At 38.0% G+C, this 17,634-nt stretch overlaps 1 protein-coding gene across 6 annotated transcripts; it reads left to right on the forward strand.

Annotated features, from left to right (window-relative positions):
• The first annotated feature begins 115 nt into the window (after window positions 1-115).
• On the forward strand, window positions 116-17,323 carry LOC101750420 (dynein heavy chain 17, axonemal-like). Of its 6 annotated transcripts, none has more exons than XR_005857526.2 (7): window positions 116-375; window positions 1,503-1,623; window positions 6,476-6,631; window positions 10,682-10,876; window positions 11,651-11,798; window positions 12,870-12,989; window positions 15,272-17,323. XR_005857526.2 is itself a non-coding variant. In XM_046937830.1 (4 exons), exons 2-4 carry the CDS (start codon window positions 1,564-1,566, stop codon window positions 10,739-10,741), a joined length of 276 nt encoding a protein of 91 aa, XP_046793786.1. In that variant the 5' UTR covers window positions 116-375; window positions 1,503-1,563; the 3' UTR covers window positions 10,742-11,112. The 6 variants fall into 6 exon arrangements, 1 of the variants encoding a protein (XP_046793786.1); XR_005857525.2 differs by having other exon boundaries at window positions 15,275-17,323; XR_006938505.1 differs by having other exon boundaries at window positions 10,682-10,903; window positions 15,275-17,087.
• Window positions 17,324-17,634: the final 311 nt, after the last annotated feature.

The raw sequence follows: 17,634 nt of genomic DNA on the forward strand, positions 1-17,634 counted from the left end.
GATAAAACACAAAATTACACAGCGCAGCAAATGGTCACGGTAATGCCTCATGTTTAAAAACTGTTAATCATTTACCCTGTTTGCTCCTCTTTTTGACCATCTGCCCTAATTATTTCCCTTACCCAAACATTATAAATAGTTGTGAACAACTTTGCACAGTTTAACCAAGTTATTTTAGAAAAGCTTCTTCAATTCTATTATAGAATTCTGCCTATGATTATCACTTTTCTAACATTTGAGGGGTTTTGTTCCTTTTCATGGGAAGTCTTCTGAAGACTGTTGATACAACTTTGGCTTGTGGAGAGATCGTACTAATTGGAAACAATGCTGAATCTATCAATCCCATACTTGATCCCCTACTTGGAAGACATACAGGTAAAAGGGGAAGGTATACTTTTGTAATCAGAATTTGTCCATGAAGGCAGGATCTATATTGCTTTGATTTGACACTTTCTGCTTACTATTTCATAAGACTTCATGAAGTTATTTATTTCTTTTTAAAATTCAATACCTAAAAACTGATGATGAACGAATATTAAAATGTCAGTATTTGCATCTGATTGGATAAAAAAAAAAATCCTCTATTCTTGAACTGGACTTGAAATATAATACAGATGTGTATGAGATTTCCTCAACTCAAAGTGCAAATGTATACTTCTATATTTTAAAACAAACAAATAAATAAATAAAAGAAGTCCAAGAACAGAATCTGTCCCAAAATCTCAGTGGAAAGACAGCAGTACTCCAACTCAGAGGTTTGAAGATGGGTGTTCAAGTGGGAGATTCAGATTCAAACCAGGTAATTCAAGACTGATTTACTGTGTCTTCTCTCTCTGAAATTGCTACGCAGGAGTGGTAGATGGCACCCGGTAAGCAGGTGTACAACATGTTCTGACCTTTTTGGGGTGTGCCTATGAATCTCAACTTTTGTCTCTACACCTTCCTTTTTTCCTAGATTTTTTTGGGGGGAAAAAAAAGAACTATCAAAATTAGAAAATATCATCAAAACTACTTCCTATGATCTAGTTAAGGTACCTCTAGATACATTTTCATGGATGAAAATATGAAAAGTCTTTTAGTTTGTCCATAAGAACTTTATACAAAAAATGTTATTGTTAATGTTAATTTTAAGTCACCTGACTAGACGTAGTAAACCACATTGAATGTTTGATCTGGCTGACTGAAATGCCTTGTTATTTTTTCCACTCAATTGTGAACTTATTTTTAAGCCCTAAAGGCCTCTCCTACTCTATTTCTGTTTTCAGCCAATGCATTCACAAAGTGGATTTTTCATGTTTGAGAATACAATTCTCTTTTTGGTAAAAATTAGAGATATTCCTAAAGCATTTCTTGAGGGGCCTCATATAATACTCAAAGAACATTTAGACTGCTTGCACACATTGAGATTATTTAAGGAGAATATATGAAAGGTATATTAAATAAAACTGATATCTAGTCTGGGACAGATCACTCAAGATTTTTATCTCTTCTCCACCATCCAGAATTTCAAGCATTGGTGTCCATGTTGTAAATGTAAGCGACAGCTCACATCTCCTTGAATACATGAAGCTACTGGAAGATGCACTCTTGCCCTGTACCAAGACTCGAAAAGAAGTTCTCTGGGTGAGTATTTTAGCAGCACTACTTGACCCATTGTTCCATGGCTTGCTGAAGATGTGGCAGGTCTCCTTTGTGAGACACCGGTAATATATACACCCCTGTGTTACCAAAGAAAGAGAGTTTTCCTCATTCTGGATAAATTTCTGTTACTTGTTTATTTTTGTAGTTGTGTCAGGCACTTTGGTATTTTTTTTCTTCCTAATAAAGAAAGACTAGAAAGGTATTTGTGATAGATATGGTGCAGTCCAGCAGTTGAAGTTCATTAATAATTGGAATGTTGCAGAGTATGAAGTAATGAATACTAATTACTCCTTTCATGTCTGACAGCACCCTGTGGACCAATACATCAGTCCAGACTTTAATTTGGTTCTAGTAATGGTTTCATCAATAGTACATTAATTCTGTGTTTGAAAAGATATACAGTTGAACCTGACCCACACAGTAGATACCACTGTCATAAAATGGCCACATACTGACAACAACTGGATAATTACAAATAATTAAATCCACTGAGCTTCAGACAATCCTAATTTTAAGTAAAATATATCTTATCGTATCAATCGACAGAAAGCATAGCTAGGGAGATTTATCAACTTGTACTCCTTCCAAAGCAAATTTACTGGCCTGCATATTAGAGAACTTGCTGTTCTGTGAAGTAGCTTCATAAAATTCTATTCCTCTCCATGTTGTTTACCAAGATTGTCTTTGCATCAGACTCAGATATTTTGTACCATATCTCCCATTTTTCTTCAAGGAAGCCAAAAAAAGAGACTCTCAGCTTCAGGATACTTCAAATATACGTATACATCTATGTTTTCTTCAAAACCTGGGTGATTATAGAGTGAACAACAGGTACTTGTTATCTCTGAAAATTAGATTTTTTACTCAAGTGCTTTAGTTAATAGTCAGAAGACTAACAAGCTTGTGCTGCTTAAGTTTTAGTTTAGTTTTTAGTTTAGTTCAGCTTTTTGGAGCTGAAAACCTGCTCAGTGGATCTTAATGTATGTTGATCTCATGTTGAAAAGAACTAAAAAATGCAGCATATGCAAAAATGATTCCGAATGCACACACTGAGATTTGTTAGAGCAAACAGCTCAAGGCATGGAAGCAAACAGACTAGTTCTGTACAAGTTTTTTGGCTCTAGCTTGCCAATTCCAGAAGAGAAGTGATGCCAATCTGGTCTGGACAAACTTTGATATTAAAGGTTTATTTGTGTATTTCCTATCCTGCCTCCCCAGATCTACAGTTTTGGAGATAACAGTATGTGAGCGTTAGCTATAATAGATCAGTGTCATTTTGACTCGCAAGGGAGATGATAGAGGAATAAATTCGTTGTTCATAAGACCGCTGTTTGCACTCATACGAGCTGCTACACCCACTCAGATCCTCCGCGCCTTCACAAAGCAGTAGTCATGTTTCTTCAGCTGCGAGACTGAGCTATTCAGGATTGTTCAAGATGTCTTGAAATTTGATTTATGTGCAAATGTTGTTTGAATGAATAACTTCCCATTCTCATGAGGCATGACTGCTATTCATGTGTATGCTCAGCAAGACAATTCCTTTGGTTTCTCTACAGGGATGGCTGTCTTTTCCTTGAACATCTCGCCAGCTGTGCAGCTCTAAGGCAGCGTTTTCCCACTAAAGAAGTTTGACCAACTTACACAGTGTGCCTACTGAGACTGCCTAATAACAGCTCCCTTCTGCACTTGTTTTCACCTGATTTGTTCAGCTACCCTCTCTGCATTACTTGTTGGAGTTTGCAAGTCATTTCCAGAAGCTTTTGATTTTAAGCAGCGGGAAGTGAAAGAAAGGCTTGTCAGGAAAATGTGTTTATCCCTCTTTCTTCATACTGAAAAATACTGTTTCCCTTTGATTTCCCTTTATTTTCCCATCCAAGAATTTATCAGTTATTTTCTGTTGTGGTTTAAGCTGGCAAGCAGCTGAATACTCCACAGCTTTTTGCTCACGCCCTCATCTCCCAGTGTGATTTCTTCCCAGTGGGTAGAACTCATGGGTTGAGATTAAAACTATTTACTAAGACAGAAAAGAAAGAGAGAAATAACAGTAATAATAATAGAGAGATTATATAGATAGATCTATACATGAGGGATGCTCTGAAAGCAATGCCTCCTATTTCATTATGTTGATCTGTGATGTCAGAGACAGATGTTGCTGGTATGGCAGTAGAGGTTGAACCTTCCCATCAATATTCTGTTACATTTTGTTGCTGTGTGACAGATTGCAGCAGAGGGGCAATCTGACCAAATGGTGTCTGACGTGGAAGTGCATGTGAGGCAGAGAGGTGGAATTGAATTCCTCCATGCAGAAGAAATGGCACCCACTGACATTTATTGATGTTTGCTGAACATTTATGGAGACCAAACAGTGGGTGTGAGCACACTGAGGTGGTGGTGGTGCATTTCAGTATTGGCAACAATAACAGTGGGTCACCTCTGATGATGCAGGTTTCCACAAGTGCTGCATGTGGGCTCTTGTTTGTTGCTGGTGAGAATGCACAGCTAATGGTAGTGACTATGTTGAAAAATCATATTTTGTAGCTGAAAATTCACTTTATATACTCGTTATAATTTTGAGTTGAATTGAAATGTTTGATAAGAATTTTTTTTTTTATAAAATTGAGCCATTTCATGATATGAAGTTGTGATTGTATGCTCAACATATTTCTATCTTCATTCAGTGCTCTAATTGAAAGCCCTACACATTGTTATTTTAGGCAGCACGTGCACAGGGAAAAGCAGTTATTGTGCTGAGAACTCAGATTTTGCCAGGTCAGAACAGACATTGCACTAATTCCTGGGCTTCTCACAGATGAGATCTTGGTGCCTGCATTAGCTTCTGTGCTGTATTCATTCTTAACACTTCCACTGAAAATCAGTTATTCCTCAATATTTACACAGGATTTTAAAAGTGCTTTGGGAACCCCTTTTGAATCCTTTAATCTACTCTTTCATGATCCATGAAAATTCCAGCAGGAAAATGGTATCTTTTAAAATAACAGAGAGCTGAATCATAGATGAATTGCTCTGTGTATTCCTGGCTAGATGGATGCATTAATTTGGTCTATCTGTCTTTGCTGGTGGAATTAATGATTATGAAGAAAAAGTTATCAGAAGTATATTTTATCTTTCGTAATTCCTTTGGAGTTCATTTTTGCTCTGCCTTCCATCAAGGACTTCCATAAATGGTATCTACACATATTGCATTATTTCAGAATCCGGACATGAACTTTAAATGGATGCATTTCATTTAAAAATAAAAATAATAATAATAATTTTAAAAAGTAGTTCTACTGAGTTTCTTTCACTCTGTGTTTTTAGTTGTTGCTTATACTCCTTGATCCAAACGAGAGCAATAACATAATATTTATTTTTCCCAGATCTGATCACAAAACCTAGAATAGTAGCAGTAATAAAACAGAGTCATTATGTAGTTTTTGCCTTTCATAAATGACAATCACATGAATTGGTAATTTATTGCTCCTGTGAATTGAGAACCCATAAAGTAAGCACTCTTAGTAAAGTTTTTTTTTTTCTTTTCCACTGTCAAGGCAAACTAGAAGTCATCTTTTGTCAGATTTCTGTTTCTGCTTCTGTCTTTTACCTTGTGTGTTGAAAGCACAGCAAAATGGCTCTGTATGGAGCTGTGGTGTTCCATTATCTCCATCTGCAGACAATTTTAAAGGCTGTGAAGAGGCTGCAGTGTTAGAACTGAAATTCGTGTGGCAAAGCTGAGAGGAGAATTCAGCTCCATCTAAGGAAGGCTGCATGTCTGTGTGGTTGAATGTACCTAGCTGTATGTGGCTATGGTGTGTGTGAGCACAAGGCAGGAATGCTCATCTCCAGTAGGTTTCATTGCATTAGTGCATACATTATGCACACATCTAATGTTATCTTGTAGAGTCATGGGTTTCCCAGCACATTAAGTTATTCTTAGGAATTCATTTGCAGTGTACTGTAATTGGCTGTCTTTTCTTCCTGGTCCTTGGTGAAATGCAAAAGTGCATTCAGAACATTGTTTTGTTTAGCCTCTGTCTTCTGGCTAAGTGGATGCCAGAAGTAGGTAAGGATAATAAGAGTTGAAATATATGCCCCTGACTCTGGAGGTGCACTTTGATATCCTAAAAAGAAATGAGTATTTATGTTTGTACAGATTTGCTTCATTCAGGTGCTGATATGGCTTTCATGAGTTGCATTTCAGTACTCAGCCATAGTAGTATTGCAATCACTTTTAAAATTGATTTGGTGAGGAAATGGCATCACTTCAGTAACAGGTTCTTGTTCAACTAATAAAAAGTGAACCCAGAATGACTCATTCATTCCTATCTGCTTAGTGCTGTAGGATTTCTTGCAAAACTATTTCAAATGATAAAAACCAAACAAAACTGAAAAAAAATATCACTCTACTTAAAGAAACAATTGTAAGACCTAACAGCTATGTGATAAAGAATTGCTTGGAAACATTCTGAGTTTATAGTAAGCAATCAAGGTAGGTAAGTTTACCCCCAAGCCACCGACTCTTCAGCACAGCAGTGAATAAACTGATGCCTGCTGCATGTGCAAACGAAACTGCCAATTAAGAAGTGCTGTATGTATTCTTCATATAGTTCTGATGTCTTCAGTTACCATCGTTTTGTTCCTTAAACAGCAGGCACATAAAGTTTGGTTTGCATCTGTTTCTTGTGCTGCCAAAATTATACAATACCCATCTTTTGCAATTAGGATTTTTATGATTTCCCCCATTCTTGTGCAATTTATTCCTTCTCAAGTATATCCAGCTTGAATATAATAATAATAATAATAATAATTAATAATAATAATAATGTGAATTCTACAGGAATTTCCATCTCATCCCTCACACTATCTGGCTAGCCCTCCCTACAAGCCAAAGCTGAAGGCTCAGACCACCCTCATTATTTTCACTGTCACCAGGGACAGGCTGGAAGAACAGCTGTTGGCTGAGGAACAGTTTCCTGACTTGGAAAACCATAAGGTAAAAAATGTATTTTGATCTTTCTATTGCTCCTGAGATTTTAATATGCCTGTTTGCAACTGCTGTACAGTAATTACTAGTAGCCCACACATTAAAGAGATTTTAAGGGTCGGATACTGTAAACTGTAGAAAGTGTTTCTATAGATTTGCTCAAATTGGTGCTCCCAGAGAGCTGTGCTCGACCTAAAGCTCTGCTAGAAATTAAATTCATTGTGATGTTGTTCCCACACTTCTTTCTACTGCTCAGTTTGCTCTGTGCATTGCCTTTAATTTACAGTACAGGATTAAAACCCTCTGCAGTGCTTTGTGCTTCAGTGATCTTTAGCCAATAACAGCAAATAAATTTCATGCCAGTCCATAAGAGGATATGGTGGCACTGTTAAGATGTGGGGCACTTGGCTAATAAATCATAATTTAGTCCTGCAATGATGCAGTTCTGTGGTTGTTGCCGTCATAACAAATACACAGCAATTTATGAGCAGAAATATTTGCACAAATGATTATAAAGGGGACGTTGAGCAGAGTGGTTTATGAGCTAAAAAATAAAAAATATACCTACAGATACCAAATTAATTAGGAAAATGTTTCCTATTTCTCTAACATATCTGTCCATTTAATTCATACACTTTACAAACTTTACCAGCAAAAATTCACTGCATCTCTTTGCTGCTTCATGCAAGGTCAAGCTGGTTCGGAGAGTTTAATCACCCTTAGACGAAAGCTTGAGACCATGATGTGAAAGCATCTGGCTATTTTTCTCTCCATCAACATGTTGTTCCACATGGGGCTGTATGCTTAGCACACCTCTGTCATTTAGGATTTTGATGTGATGCTCAGGCTGGGGAAATCCCAAGGAGACCAGTCAAGCTATTGCTATTTTAGAGGGTCTGTACAGCAGAGCAGACTACAACCATGCTTCCTCACCCTGCTTTCTGCCAAAATGGGGTTTCTTCAACCTGGAGCTACTCTTGTTTTTTTCAGCTGACACAGATTACTGTTTGTCATCTCTGGCAAGATCCCAATCCTTTTGTGTGGTCTGAAAAAGAAGGTTAGGAAAGAGCTGAAGTTCTACTCTATGCTGACTGTGTTCTCCTTGTCCATGACTTTAACATTCTTGCTTTGGTGTCCCAGAAGCTCTCTCTTACAGAAATTAAATTAAATCAACAGATGTAGTTAAATGGAAAATGCAGCTCCCAAATGGTACAAAACAGTATTTTTAACGTTACTTTTTATTGCTTAAGTGCAATGTTTTCCTTCTCTCTGCTAGTCAGTGCTGGCAAAGCAGAAGAACCTCTTTGAAATCAAGCTCAAGCAGCTTGAGGACAACATGCTGCTCAGTCTGTCAGCTGCCCAGGGCAGTTTTGTAGTCAACAATGAACTTGTAGAGAAATTTGTGTCAACTGCAGGAGAAATATAGTGCGAGGTAATAACTGCTGAACTGATTTTAACAACTTGAATTCAACTGTAAAATGTGTATTATTAATTATTTTTAGCAAAATACTCCTGTGAGACAGAAGCAGTCAAATTCCTGTCCAGAAAATGCTGTCCACCCACATGTTCACAGAGTCTTATTTATGGTAAGGAATTGTCACATAATTGGTTTTTTTTTTTCCCTTTTGAGCCATCTCTTTACTTCATTAGAATAGTCTGGACAGCATCAGCCCCATCTACCAGTACTCACTGAAGTTAGACAAATTATCTCTCTTGATTTGGTTTCACAGTGCAAGAAATAAAGTGCTGGGCCTCCAGCAGTGAAGTCCAATGTATTATTATTTGTACTAGGCGATTACGGCGACAATATTGTGTCTGAGAAAGGACAACGCTATGTGGCCTCTTGTTGGTTTACAGCACAGTACCTCCATATAGCTGTCTCATTGCTGGCTGCCTCCATTCTGATGAAGCTTTCTGACTGCGTTTCTCAAGTTTACCTGCCTTTTTTTGCAGCCATGCCACAGGGTCAGGGAGGAGGAGTTGTCAGGGATTCTCTGTGAACAATCCATTGTGGCAGATCTTCCAAACTACTAATGCTATGAGAAGGGACTCAAAATTATTGGCTTTCTTGAGTGAGGGGGTTACACCTGCTGAGTTAAATAAGGAAGAAGAGTACTGCTGTTTGCAGCACTTTCTCCTGGATTGCTGAAAGTTTCCTCAAAAGCTTCTTGGCAGAAGTAATTCAACCCTCAGTGCCTCGTGTTTTTGACAGCTTTGGACTTCTTAGTCCAAAGCTCTTCTTAGAAGCCTACGTTCATAAACAAATTGATTATCTTGCGTGCAGGAAAGCAAACAAAATTCTGGAATATATGCAATTAAAGTGGGAAAACAACCAGAAGAATCCCTATTGTACACAGAGGAACCTTTATTGATATGCATTCAGACCATGTGCAACAACTGATTCAGTTGCTACAGTTTTTCAGCTTACTTCTACAAAGTCTAAATTTCCATCAAAATAATCTTGAATCTATCCCTCTATCCATGTAAAAACAAAACAAACAAACAAAAACCTTATCACCACCATTATCAAAAAAGCAACTCAGAAATGGCAAGTTTCCCAAAGGTTTGTGACAGCTTGCAGTCTTAAGGGGGCCTAGACACATGATGTGGACGGGTGTGCACCACTTGTACTTCTGCCTTTTGAGACATAAAATGGGTACTTGAAGATAATTAGATGGAATTCAGAAATATTTACTTTTTTGGTAGTGCCGTTTAAGATAATTTGTAGCTAAGTTTAGCTAAAGTTATCTTCAGTGCTCAGGCTTTATATTTTTGCTTCTTTATGTTCCCCAAATCTAAGGAAAAATAAGTGTTGCTATAGTTTCGCTCATTTTAAAATTTAGGTGAATTTAGCATTCAGTACACAAATGAACAACAATTCTATATTCTGCAAAAATCTATGACTGTCAGGTTGAGTTTGATTTTCAAGGTGATTTTACCAGTAAAGGTAAGCTCACTGTGTGTGCGTGAAAAAATTGTTTTGGAAAAATCTGTCAAAATCTTTTATAACAAATATTTCTGAATACCATTCTATCTGCAGTAGATTTCAAACTAGTGTTTTAAAGCAACCTTAAACCAAGATGTAAATCCTTATGTCAGAGATTCAGAAAAAGCAACCCTAGGAGTCCTTGCTGCTCTGATCTCCCTACTCAATGAAACTTTGAGTGCTGAATACTTTAAGGCTGAAGTGGCTCTGAACCAAGTCTGATGGCCTTTTTCAATTTTGTACACTGTCAAGATTCTTCTAAGAAATAAAGAGGTAGAAGTACTTGAATTGGATTTCCTTCTTTGATTCAGAGTTGAATGCACTTTCCAGAGTCCTGTTGACTTCCTAAGTACTCAGTCATGAAGTGCCATTAGATTAGATTGTGAAAATTGCTTTCTAGTTCTAAATCATTTTTTATGTTATTTCTGGAGACATGCTACAACTAGACAATCTCAGATAAAGTCATACATTCCATAAGAATCTGTGGTAGAAATAGTGATGCTTTCAAAGAGTTGTCTTTGCTTTTTGAATGTATTTTTCTTCAGCCATTGTGTATTGTGAGGAAATCCTGTTATACTATAATTTGTCCGGTCTCCTAGAAAGATATTTCTGATCTTCATACTGCTTCTTACTATATTAAATGTTCCACACAAGGTTTCTACCTCTGTATATCTTAATATTTAACAATAAGGAGACGGTATAGCAATTCAGGCAAAAATCAACTCTTATAAATAATAGTATTTGTGGATGTATGATTTAGTATCTGAAGGTACACCCTGAGTCTTTAGCAATTGGTTAAACCAGATTTTTTACGTATTCCTGGAAGTATCAATATTTGTTTTCCCTTTTCATCCTTCACACAGAAAGAAAGCATAGGAAAAACTTGTTTATCAGAACTGGCTGCCCAGAGAGATTGTTCTCTCCTTCTGGATGCTTTCCTGTGTAACCTACTCTAGGGAACCTGCTTTAGGAGGGGCTTTAACTAGATGATTTCCACAGGTCCCTTCCATCCCCTAAGATTCTGTGATTCTGTGAAAGTGTCATCTGCATTTCTGCCTTTGGTATGTTTCTAGGCTGTGGAAGTGATGGATGCATTCAGGGGGTTAGAGAAAGATATTGAAGTATCCACCTAGAAGGGGAAAATGTGCGCAGACTCAAAAATGTCCAAAAAAGGAAAAGCTTTCCTGGGAATGGAAACACAAAAGCTCTCTTCAGAAACTAATCATACTGATGGCAGTCCATCCGGAAAGAATGACGTATGCTCCTAGGTATGAAATCTGATGACGTCTGCCAGGGTAAGTATGTTTGAGAGTGGCTTGTATGTAAATGCAAGGAGAACAAAAAAAAGAGAGAGAGATTTAAGAAGTAGACAAAGAACTTAGAAAACTGGGTGATTGCCCAGAATTTGAAATCAACTCCTGTGGCCATTCCCAGACTGTTCTGCTGGTGAGAGTTTACTAAGAGGTGGTTTGTTGAGACATGAATTGCGGCATATTTGGAGATACGTGCATGTGATTTCTTTTTTAAAATTCAGTATCCCTTCTTGAAAAAATCTGTCTTCAGCAAAGATTCAATAGTGGATATTAATCTGATCTTATCTCAGTTACTTCCTAGTTGTACTGTTTTAATTTTCTGGTCCTAAGTGGTGGTCTCATAGACCTGATCCTTCACACCACAGCATCACAGTTCTTACCCATTTAGATGCCTTCTGAGAAAAACTGAGAAAGCAGTTTTTCTGTCCTGGGTGTTTATTGTGCCCAAGTGCCCTGGCTCTACAAGACAGCATTGCCTACATTTACTGACTTCTTCGTTACTGAAGAAGTCCTTCTCATTCAAAAGCTGCCGTTTTCTGTCATGTGGTCTCTATCCCATTGAGAAACTGATCACCATCTGGCTACTCTTTTTGACAGCAATCCTGACACTGTCCTTAATGAAACTGCTTAGGCCACCATTATCAGATTTCAAGTTTAAGACTAGTGAGGGCTTAAAGTCTACATCAGGGAACATTTTTTTATTAAAGAACATGTTTTCTGTACATTCAGGAATGTTGTGGATGCAGAGCATAGCTCAAGATATGTGGAAGGCAAAGGAATGGACTTAGTAAAGTCATACAAAGAAATCAGTCCAACCACTCCTTTGTTTTTCATTCCATCTCCAGGAGTGAACCCATTTGAAGACATGGAGATCTAGGTAAGCTTCTTATTTGCTTCTGACGCAAGGATCATGCAGGCATGCTGAACTAAAGAAAAAAATGATCTCCCAGCTGAAATGGACCATACAGAGCCATATATGTAAACATACCAATGTATTATATTTATATATATACTTGTATGTATGTACCTATATGTACATGAGTGTGTATGAGTGTATTTTTACTAAACAGATCAAAGCCCTCTACAGCAATCTGTCATTAAAATGGAGTACGCGTTACCATGGAAAAGTTGGCCAGGGTTTATTTTCAGCAGAAGATTCAAGTTCTGAATTTCTTCCACCCCCACCATATTCATGGTAAATTGGGTGGATGAAAAGTGTAAGGCCATAAGTGCAGCAATGTGAAGAAATGTTTAGACTGAGCATTCCTCTGCTTGGCATAATGCAGGTTTCCTTTGTACTGTTTTCTACCTTTTGACTAGATGAGGGCCAGAGGGCAATTTTCTCCATGCTCATGTAATCTTGTGCCCCCTGTGACTAAATAATGGTCATTATACAAACTATACTCAATTGTATAGAGTTCTGTCGCTTTATACTTAGGATTACTATTCCCTACAGACAATAGTGAGAATACCAGGTTAATACAGCTGTGACCTCACTGTGCTCAATTTAAACTCAGGCCTCACAAGGTGAGAGACTCGTGCATTTACCCACTGAACCAATCAGTTAAAAAACTGATGTGATATCTACCACATGTTGCTCCCTTTTTTATGAGGGAATTGCTCTGTACCCCCTGTAAGAGTTTCTAAAGCTCAGTAACAATGCTGAGCATCTATCAAAATGTCAAAAGGTTCATTATCTTAAAACCAAGGGAACAGATTTCTGCAGGCTTTTTCTAATACCAGCAATAAGGCCACTGTTGAGAGCTCGCAATTTTGCTTGTTGAAATTCTAAGGGTTTAGTGAAGTGCTTCAGAAGAAGTAATATGCATTGCACAAGTGATAGTGAAATTAATGGGGGGCATTATCATTCTTTTTCCTTTCTGCTCTGCTAATTTTCCTATCTCCTCCCCTTCTGTCATTCATTTTCCCCCAATTATTTCTTTTACAGGCAAAAAGCTTCTACTATAAACTCTGGAAGATTTCATATCTCTTTAGAACAAAGGCAGAAGATGGTTATGGAGGAGGACTTGATAAGGCTGCCAAGTATGGCCACTGGCTTCTTCTCCAAGTGAGTGTTAAATGGCCTCTCTGAAGGCAGTTGTCCACTCAGTTGAAAGGATGTTCCCAGATTACAAACCAAATATGAAGAAGGTTACAGCAAAAGTTTTAAACTTTTAAAAAGCTAATAATCTTGTTCTTTTTTCACTCGTGATTGTAACAGGATAAACATTATATTAATAGGTCATAAGCTATATTTTTCTTAACATTATCCTTGCCCTCCCAGGAGGAGCAGGAGAGATAACACAGAAAGCCTCTGGTGAGTAGGTAGGACTGTTCTCAGGAATATACTTTCCACACGTAATTAGGAACTATAGTTCCGTTCACTGGACCATGATGGAGACCTTAATAAAATGGGTCTGACTCGCTCTTGGGAAGCTGTGTAGTCACTGTTGGAGAATTGTTCATCCAAGATAGCAACAACAGCTCTGATCAGCTCTGGAACATTGCATACTCTGCAGCAGACAAAAACCCAATGTGCAATGCCCAAGCAAACCAAAACTCCTGCTATAATGACAGTGTTGACAGGAGCGCTGCAACTGTCAGGGCTACTGAAAGAAGGTAGCAGCAGTAGGAGAGGCAACAAGCATGAAACAGAACACACAAAGTTCCATCTAAACATAAGGAAAATCCCTCCCTGTACTGTGAGGGAGACAAGAACTGAAGACTCCTCCTTGGAGATCTTGAGAAATCTCCTGGACATGAGCCTAGGCAACCTGCTCTAGGAGAACTGCCTGAGCAGGGTGTTGGACCAGATGGCCTCCAGAAGTCCCTTCTGTGCCCAACCATTCTGTGATTCTGAGATTCCCTCTGGCTAAAGTAATACTCCTTTGTCCAGAAATCATAGGAGAAATGCTTGATATTTAGAAGGTGATTACAGGTGATTTCCTCCTCACCTGGATTTAAACTCAGGAGCACACATCTGTCCACCAAGTTGTCAGCAATAAATGAGGAAATGGGCTGGACTCTTGGTTGACTACCGACTGCAATAGCATCACCAAAAGGCCTTGACATGCCAGACAGTCTGCAAACTGACCTCTTCACTCACATTGCAGCTGAAAGAATTCTTTAACCAGATTTCATAGGAGTAAGCTACTTCAGCTGCCCTGAAAATGCCCTGGCTTTTTCTACTGAGGGTATAGAATTATTGAGAGCAAGAGCAGAGTTGATGTTCAGATGTATTCCAGTGTTGCTCTGGGGACTGAACAAGAAAACAGGAGATGGTAGAGACCCTAAACAAACAGCACTGCATATCTGAGGTCACAGGAATAAATGGGGAATAAACTCATCTGTTTGCATGGATGGATGTAACCCGTATGAAAATGCAGGTGCCACTACGCCACTGCCATGGCATGTGACATGAAAGTCTCTTTCTCTTTCCATCCCTTCATTCCTTTTTCCACACGTCAATGTATAATTTGGGAACATCCTCCGAACTTCTCCTGTGATTAAGTGATGCAGTAGCCATAAAGCGAGACTGATATTCCTACACTTTAGCAGGTGTGTGTGGAGTTGTAATTCCTCTTGCGCTGCATGGAGAGAAAAGATTGGGCAACCATTTTCTTGCACAGCAGTGAAGAGTAAGAGAGAACTGTATGACTGAGCTGCAATTTGAGTTAAATTATTAGTACTGTAACAAAAAATGTGTAGACTGTGGGCTACTGAATGGGTGAAACTCACAGAGCTCCATTTTAAATCTTGATATTTCTGTCATTTCCTAGCAGGTGGTTTGGAGACAGATGCTTTACCTTTATAAAGAACTTCTCCTATCTGTCAGTGACATTTCATTCTCTTTGTGTATTAAGAATGTTAAAGATTCTGATGTGGTATGAAACATTTTTTATGTATGCTATAGATAGCTGTAAACATTTCCCTTTGCCTAGCACTTCCTCAGACACGCTCCTGGTATGTATTGAACATGTTTTGTCTTAGGCCTATGGAGAATTTAAGTTACATTCAAGTGCTCTGCCACTTTACACTTATTTTTATACATGAGTAATGCCGTCATATCACTTAACCCTAAGTTTATAATAATTTCATTAGGTTCAGAATCAAGGCCTGGAACTTCAAAGACTAATAGTAAAACCTCTGCTATTGCAACAGATATAAAGATGTAACAGCAGATTATAATATTCAAGTTTATTCTTTGCATTACCAACTTATTTAATAATAAAATGATGCTTTGAGTTAAGCACCTTAACTTTGTTTTACTTTGCAAACCCACAAAAACAGTGTCTTAAGGATAACAAATGTATTTGTTATCTCACAATAATCCTATTGGTTGTTTTCCAGCAGAATATTCGTGTGGCAGCCAAGTGGCTAGGAACCTTGGAAAAACTCCTTGAGCAATACAGTGAAGAAAGCCACTCTGACTTCCATGTCTTCATTAGTACTGAACCAGCTCCAGGCCCAGAAGAGCACGTCGTTCTTCAAGGAATACTTGAAGACTGGATTACAATTACCAGAGGAGCTCCTACAAGGATGCTAGCTAATCTGTACGCTGCCCTCCACAGTTTTGACCAGGTAAAAGCAAGATGGACTTTTTTCATCCATGCTCTATTTACTCCTTCCTCTGTGGGGGGAACTGATGGTGTTGATGACTAATGTGTAGCAGACCAGAACTTTGAGGTCTTTTTGCTGGCTTCTGTTTCCAGAGTAAATGGCAGCCACGGGGTGCTATCTGCCACGTGCCACCTCCATGTTTTCCATTCATATTGGGGGGAAAGTTGTGTTAATAGCACATATATACACACATACACATTTTTAAATATCTAGTTATGGATGTGCATGGCTATGTTTATAAAGATAGAAAAAAAGGTGCATTTATTGTACCAATAGTACCCAATAGTGCACTCTTATGAAAACACCTGGCCATGCTCTTCTATTTGCTCATGCTTCCTAACTTTGCTCAGCTGGTAATTATTGCTAAGTTAGACCATATCCATGCTCGCACAAAGTGGATTTATGCATCCAGATATTCTGGCATTGCTTCAGTACCCTGTGTATGAATTCTTGTAGCTAGGTGTAAAGAAGGGAATTTATGAGCAAGGGTTACGTACTGCTCGCTGTTCTGTCTTCAGCTATTTTCCTGTGTGAGCTCTGCTTGACAGAAGAAAGAAGTAGGCAAAGGAACAGGAAGGAATATATCCCTGAATGGGCTCTGCCTTCTACCTTCCAAGACCCTGGCTCTCCTTACTCTGAAGAACTTGTAGACAGATCTTCCCATTTGATGCAAGTCAGCCATGGAGGTGCTGGAGGAGCAAGTTTCAAGTCAGCAAATCATACCATGATAAAAGCAAACAAAATAATTTACTTTAGTCACCTAGTAGAGTATTCAGGCTTCTTAGGACAGTGGTCATGGATCCAAGCCTGTCAGAGTTCAAGAAGCATTTGGACAACATGCTCAGAAATACATGTTGAATTTTGGATGGTCATGTGTGGAGCCAGGTGATGAACCCCATTATTCTTGTCCATCCTTTCAACCCTGAAGATTTGATAATACTATTAACATGTCTTTATGTGTACATTGGATACGTGAAAGCAGAGCTTGGATGCAAGCAGGGTAAGAGTTGCTTCTAAAGGAGACTCTGTCAACCAGTACCTAGAAAACCAGCACTGTGCACTAAAGGATATGTGTCACAGCTGCTGTAGCTACAAAGGCATAGATTATGGCAGTATGAGAATAGCTATAACTTCTACTGCTGTGATGTTTTTCTTTTTATATATATAACTTACTATAGTAATGCTTTTAATAGAAAGCTGAAAGAAAAGGCTAGACAAAAATTTTAATAAGAGCAAGCCATATGCTTTATAGTCCCACTTCAGACTATTTTCAGTTCAAGAAATACATATGTGCATTTTAATTAGCTTATTTCTAAGCTTGGTACTTTGGAAACTTTCTCCTTTCTTCCCTTCCCCCTTATTTTGAGCCACAGGTGTTTGAAGCTTACTGCAAATTCCTGTGCAGACATTATATTTAACACATCTCTTGTCGAGGTATTTTAATATATGGATATTAATATATTTTTTGGAGGAAAAAACACTATTGAGAAAATCAAACTACACCTTACCTAGGTGGAATAAATTTCATGTTTTGTTTCTTTAGGATAGAAGCTTGTCTTGTATTTTTAATGGCTAAACTCAAGATTCTGGCTTGAGCACAGTAGTTGGGTTTTTTTTTTTTTTTTTGTCGGAGAGAATCTTCACTTTTGCTCAGACTTTGCGAACAGTTGTTCAGTTAATGATGACTTGTTTACTTTTGGCAGCCAAGAGTTTATCCCTCTGAAGTTTCTTCCACCCATATATGTTTTTATGGGTATCAAAAGTAGTATTTGTTATGTCTGTTTCTTCTTAAACTAAGAGATAGAACATAGAAAACTGTCAAGGAATCAAGAATTAATTTCCACAAGTTTTATGGGGAAGTGCCAAAATATCTCAGTAATTTTAAGACCAGCTGGAACATTTCACGGAATCTCATTTTACTCAGAGTTTTTACCAATACTACAAACAAGAAAAAGCAAAAAAATAAAAATAAAAAAAAGAATTTGTGATTAAATTTCACTTTCAAACGTGACTTTTTCAGAAATGGTGTAAAATCTGCAGGAAAAGTGTGCTTTTTGTTACATGTCAAACTTGCATATTTTCTACCTGGCATA

This window comes from Gallus gallus, chromosome 2 (genome assembly GCF_016699485.2).
Source record: "Gallus gallus isolate bGalGal1 chromosome 2, bGalGal1.mat.broiler.GRCg7b, whole genome shotgun sequence".
Classification (NCBI taxonomy): domain Eukaryota; kingdom Metazoa; phylum Chordata; class Aves; order Galliformes; family Phasianidae; genus Gallus; species Gallus gallus.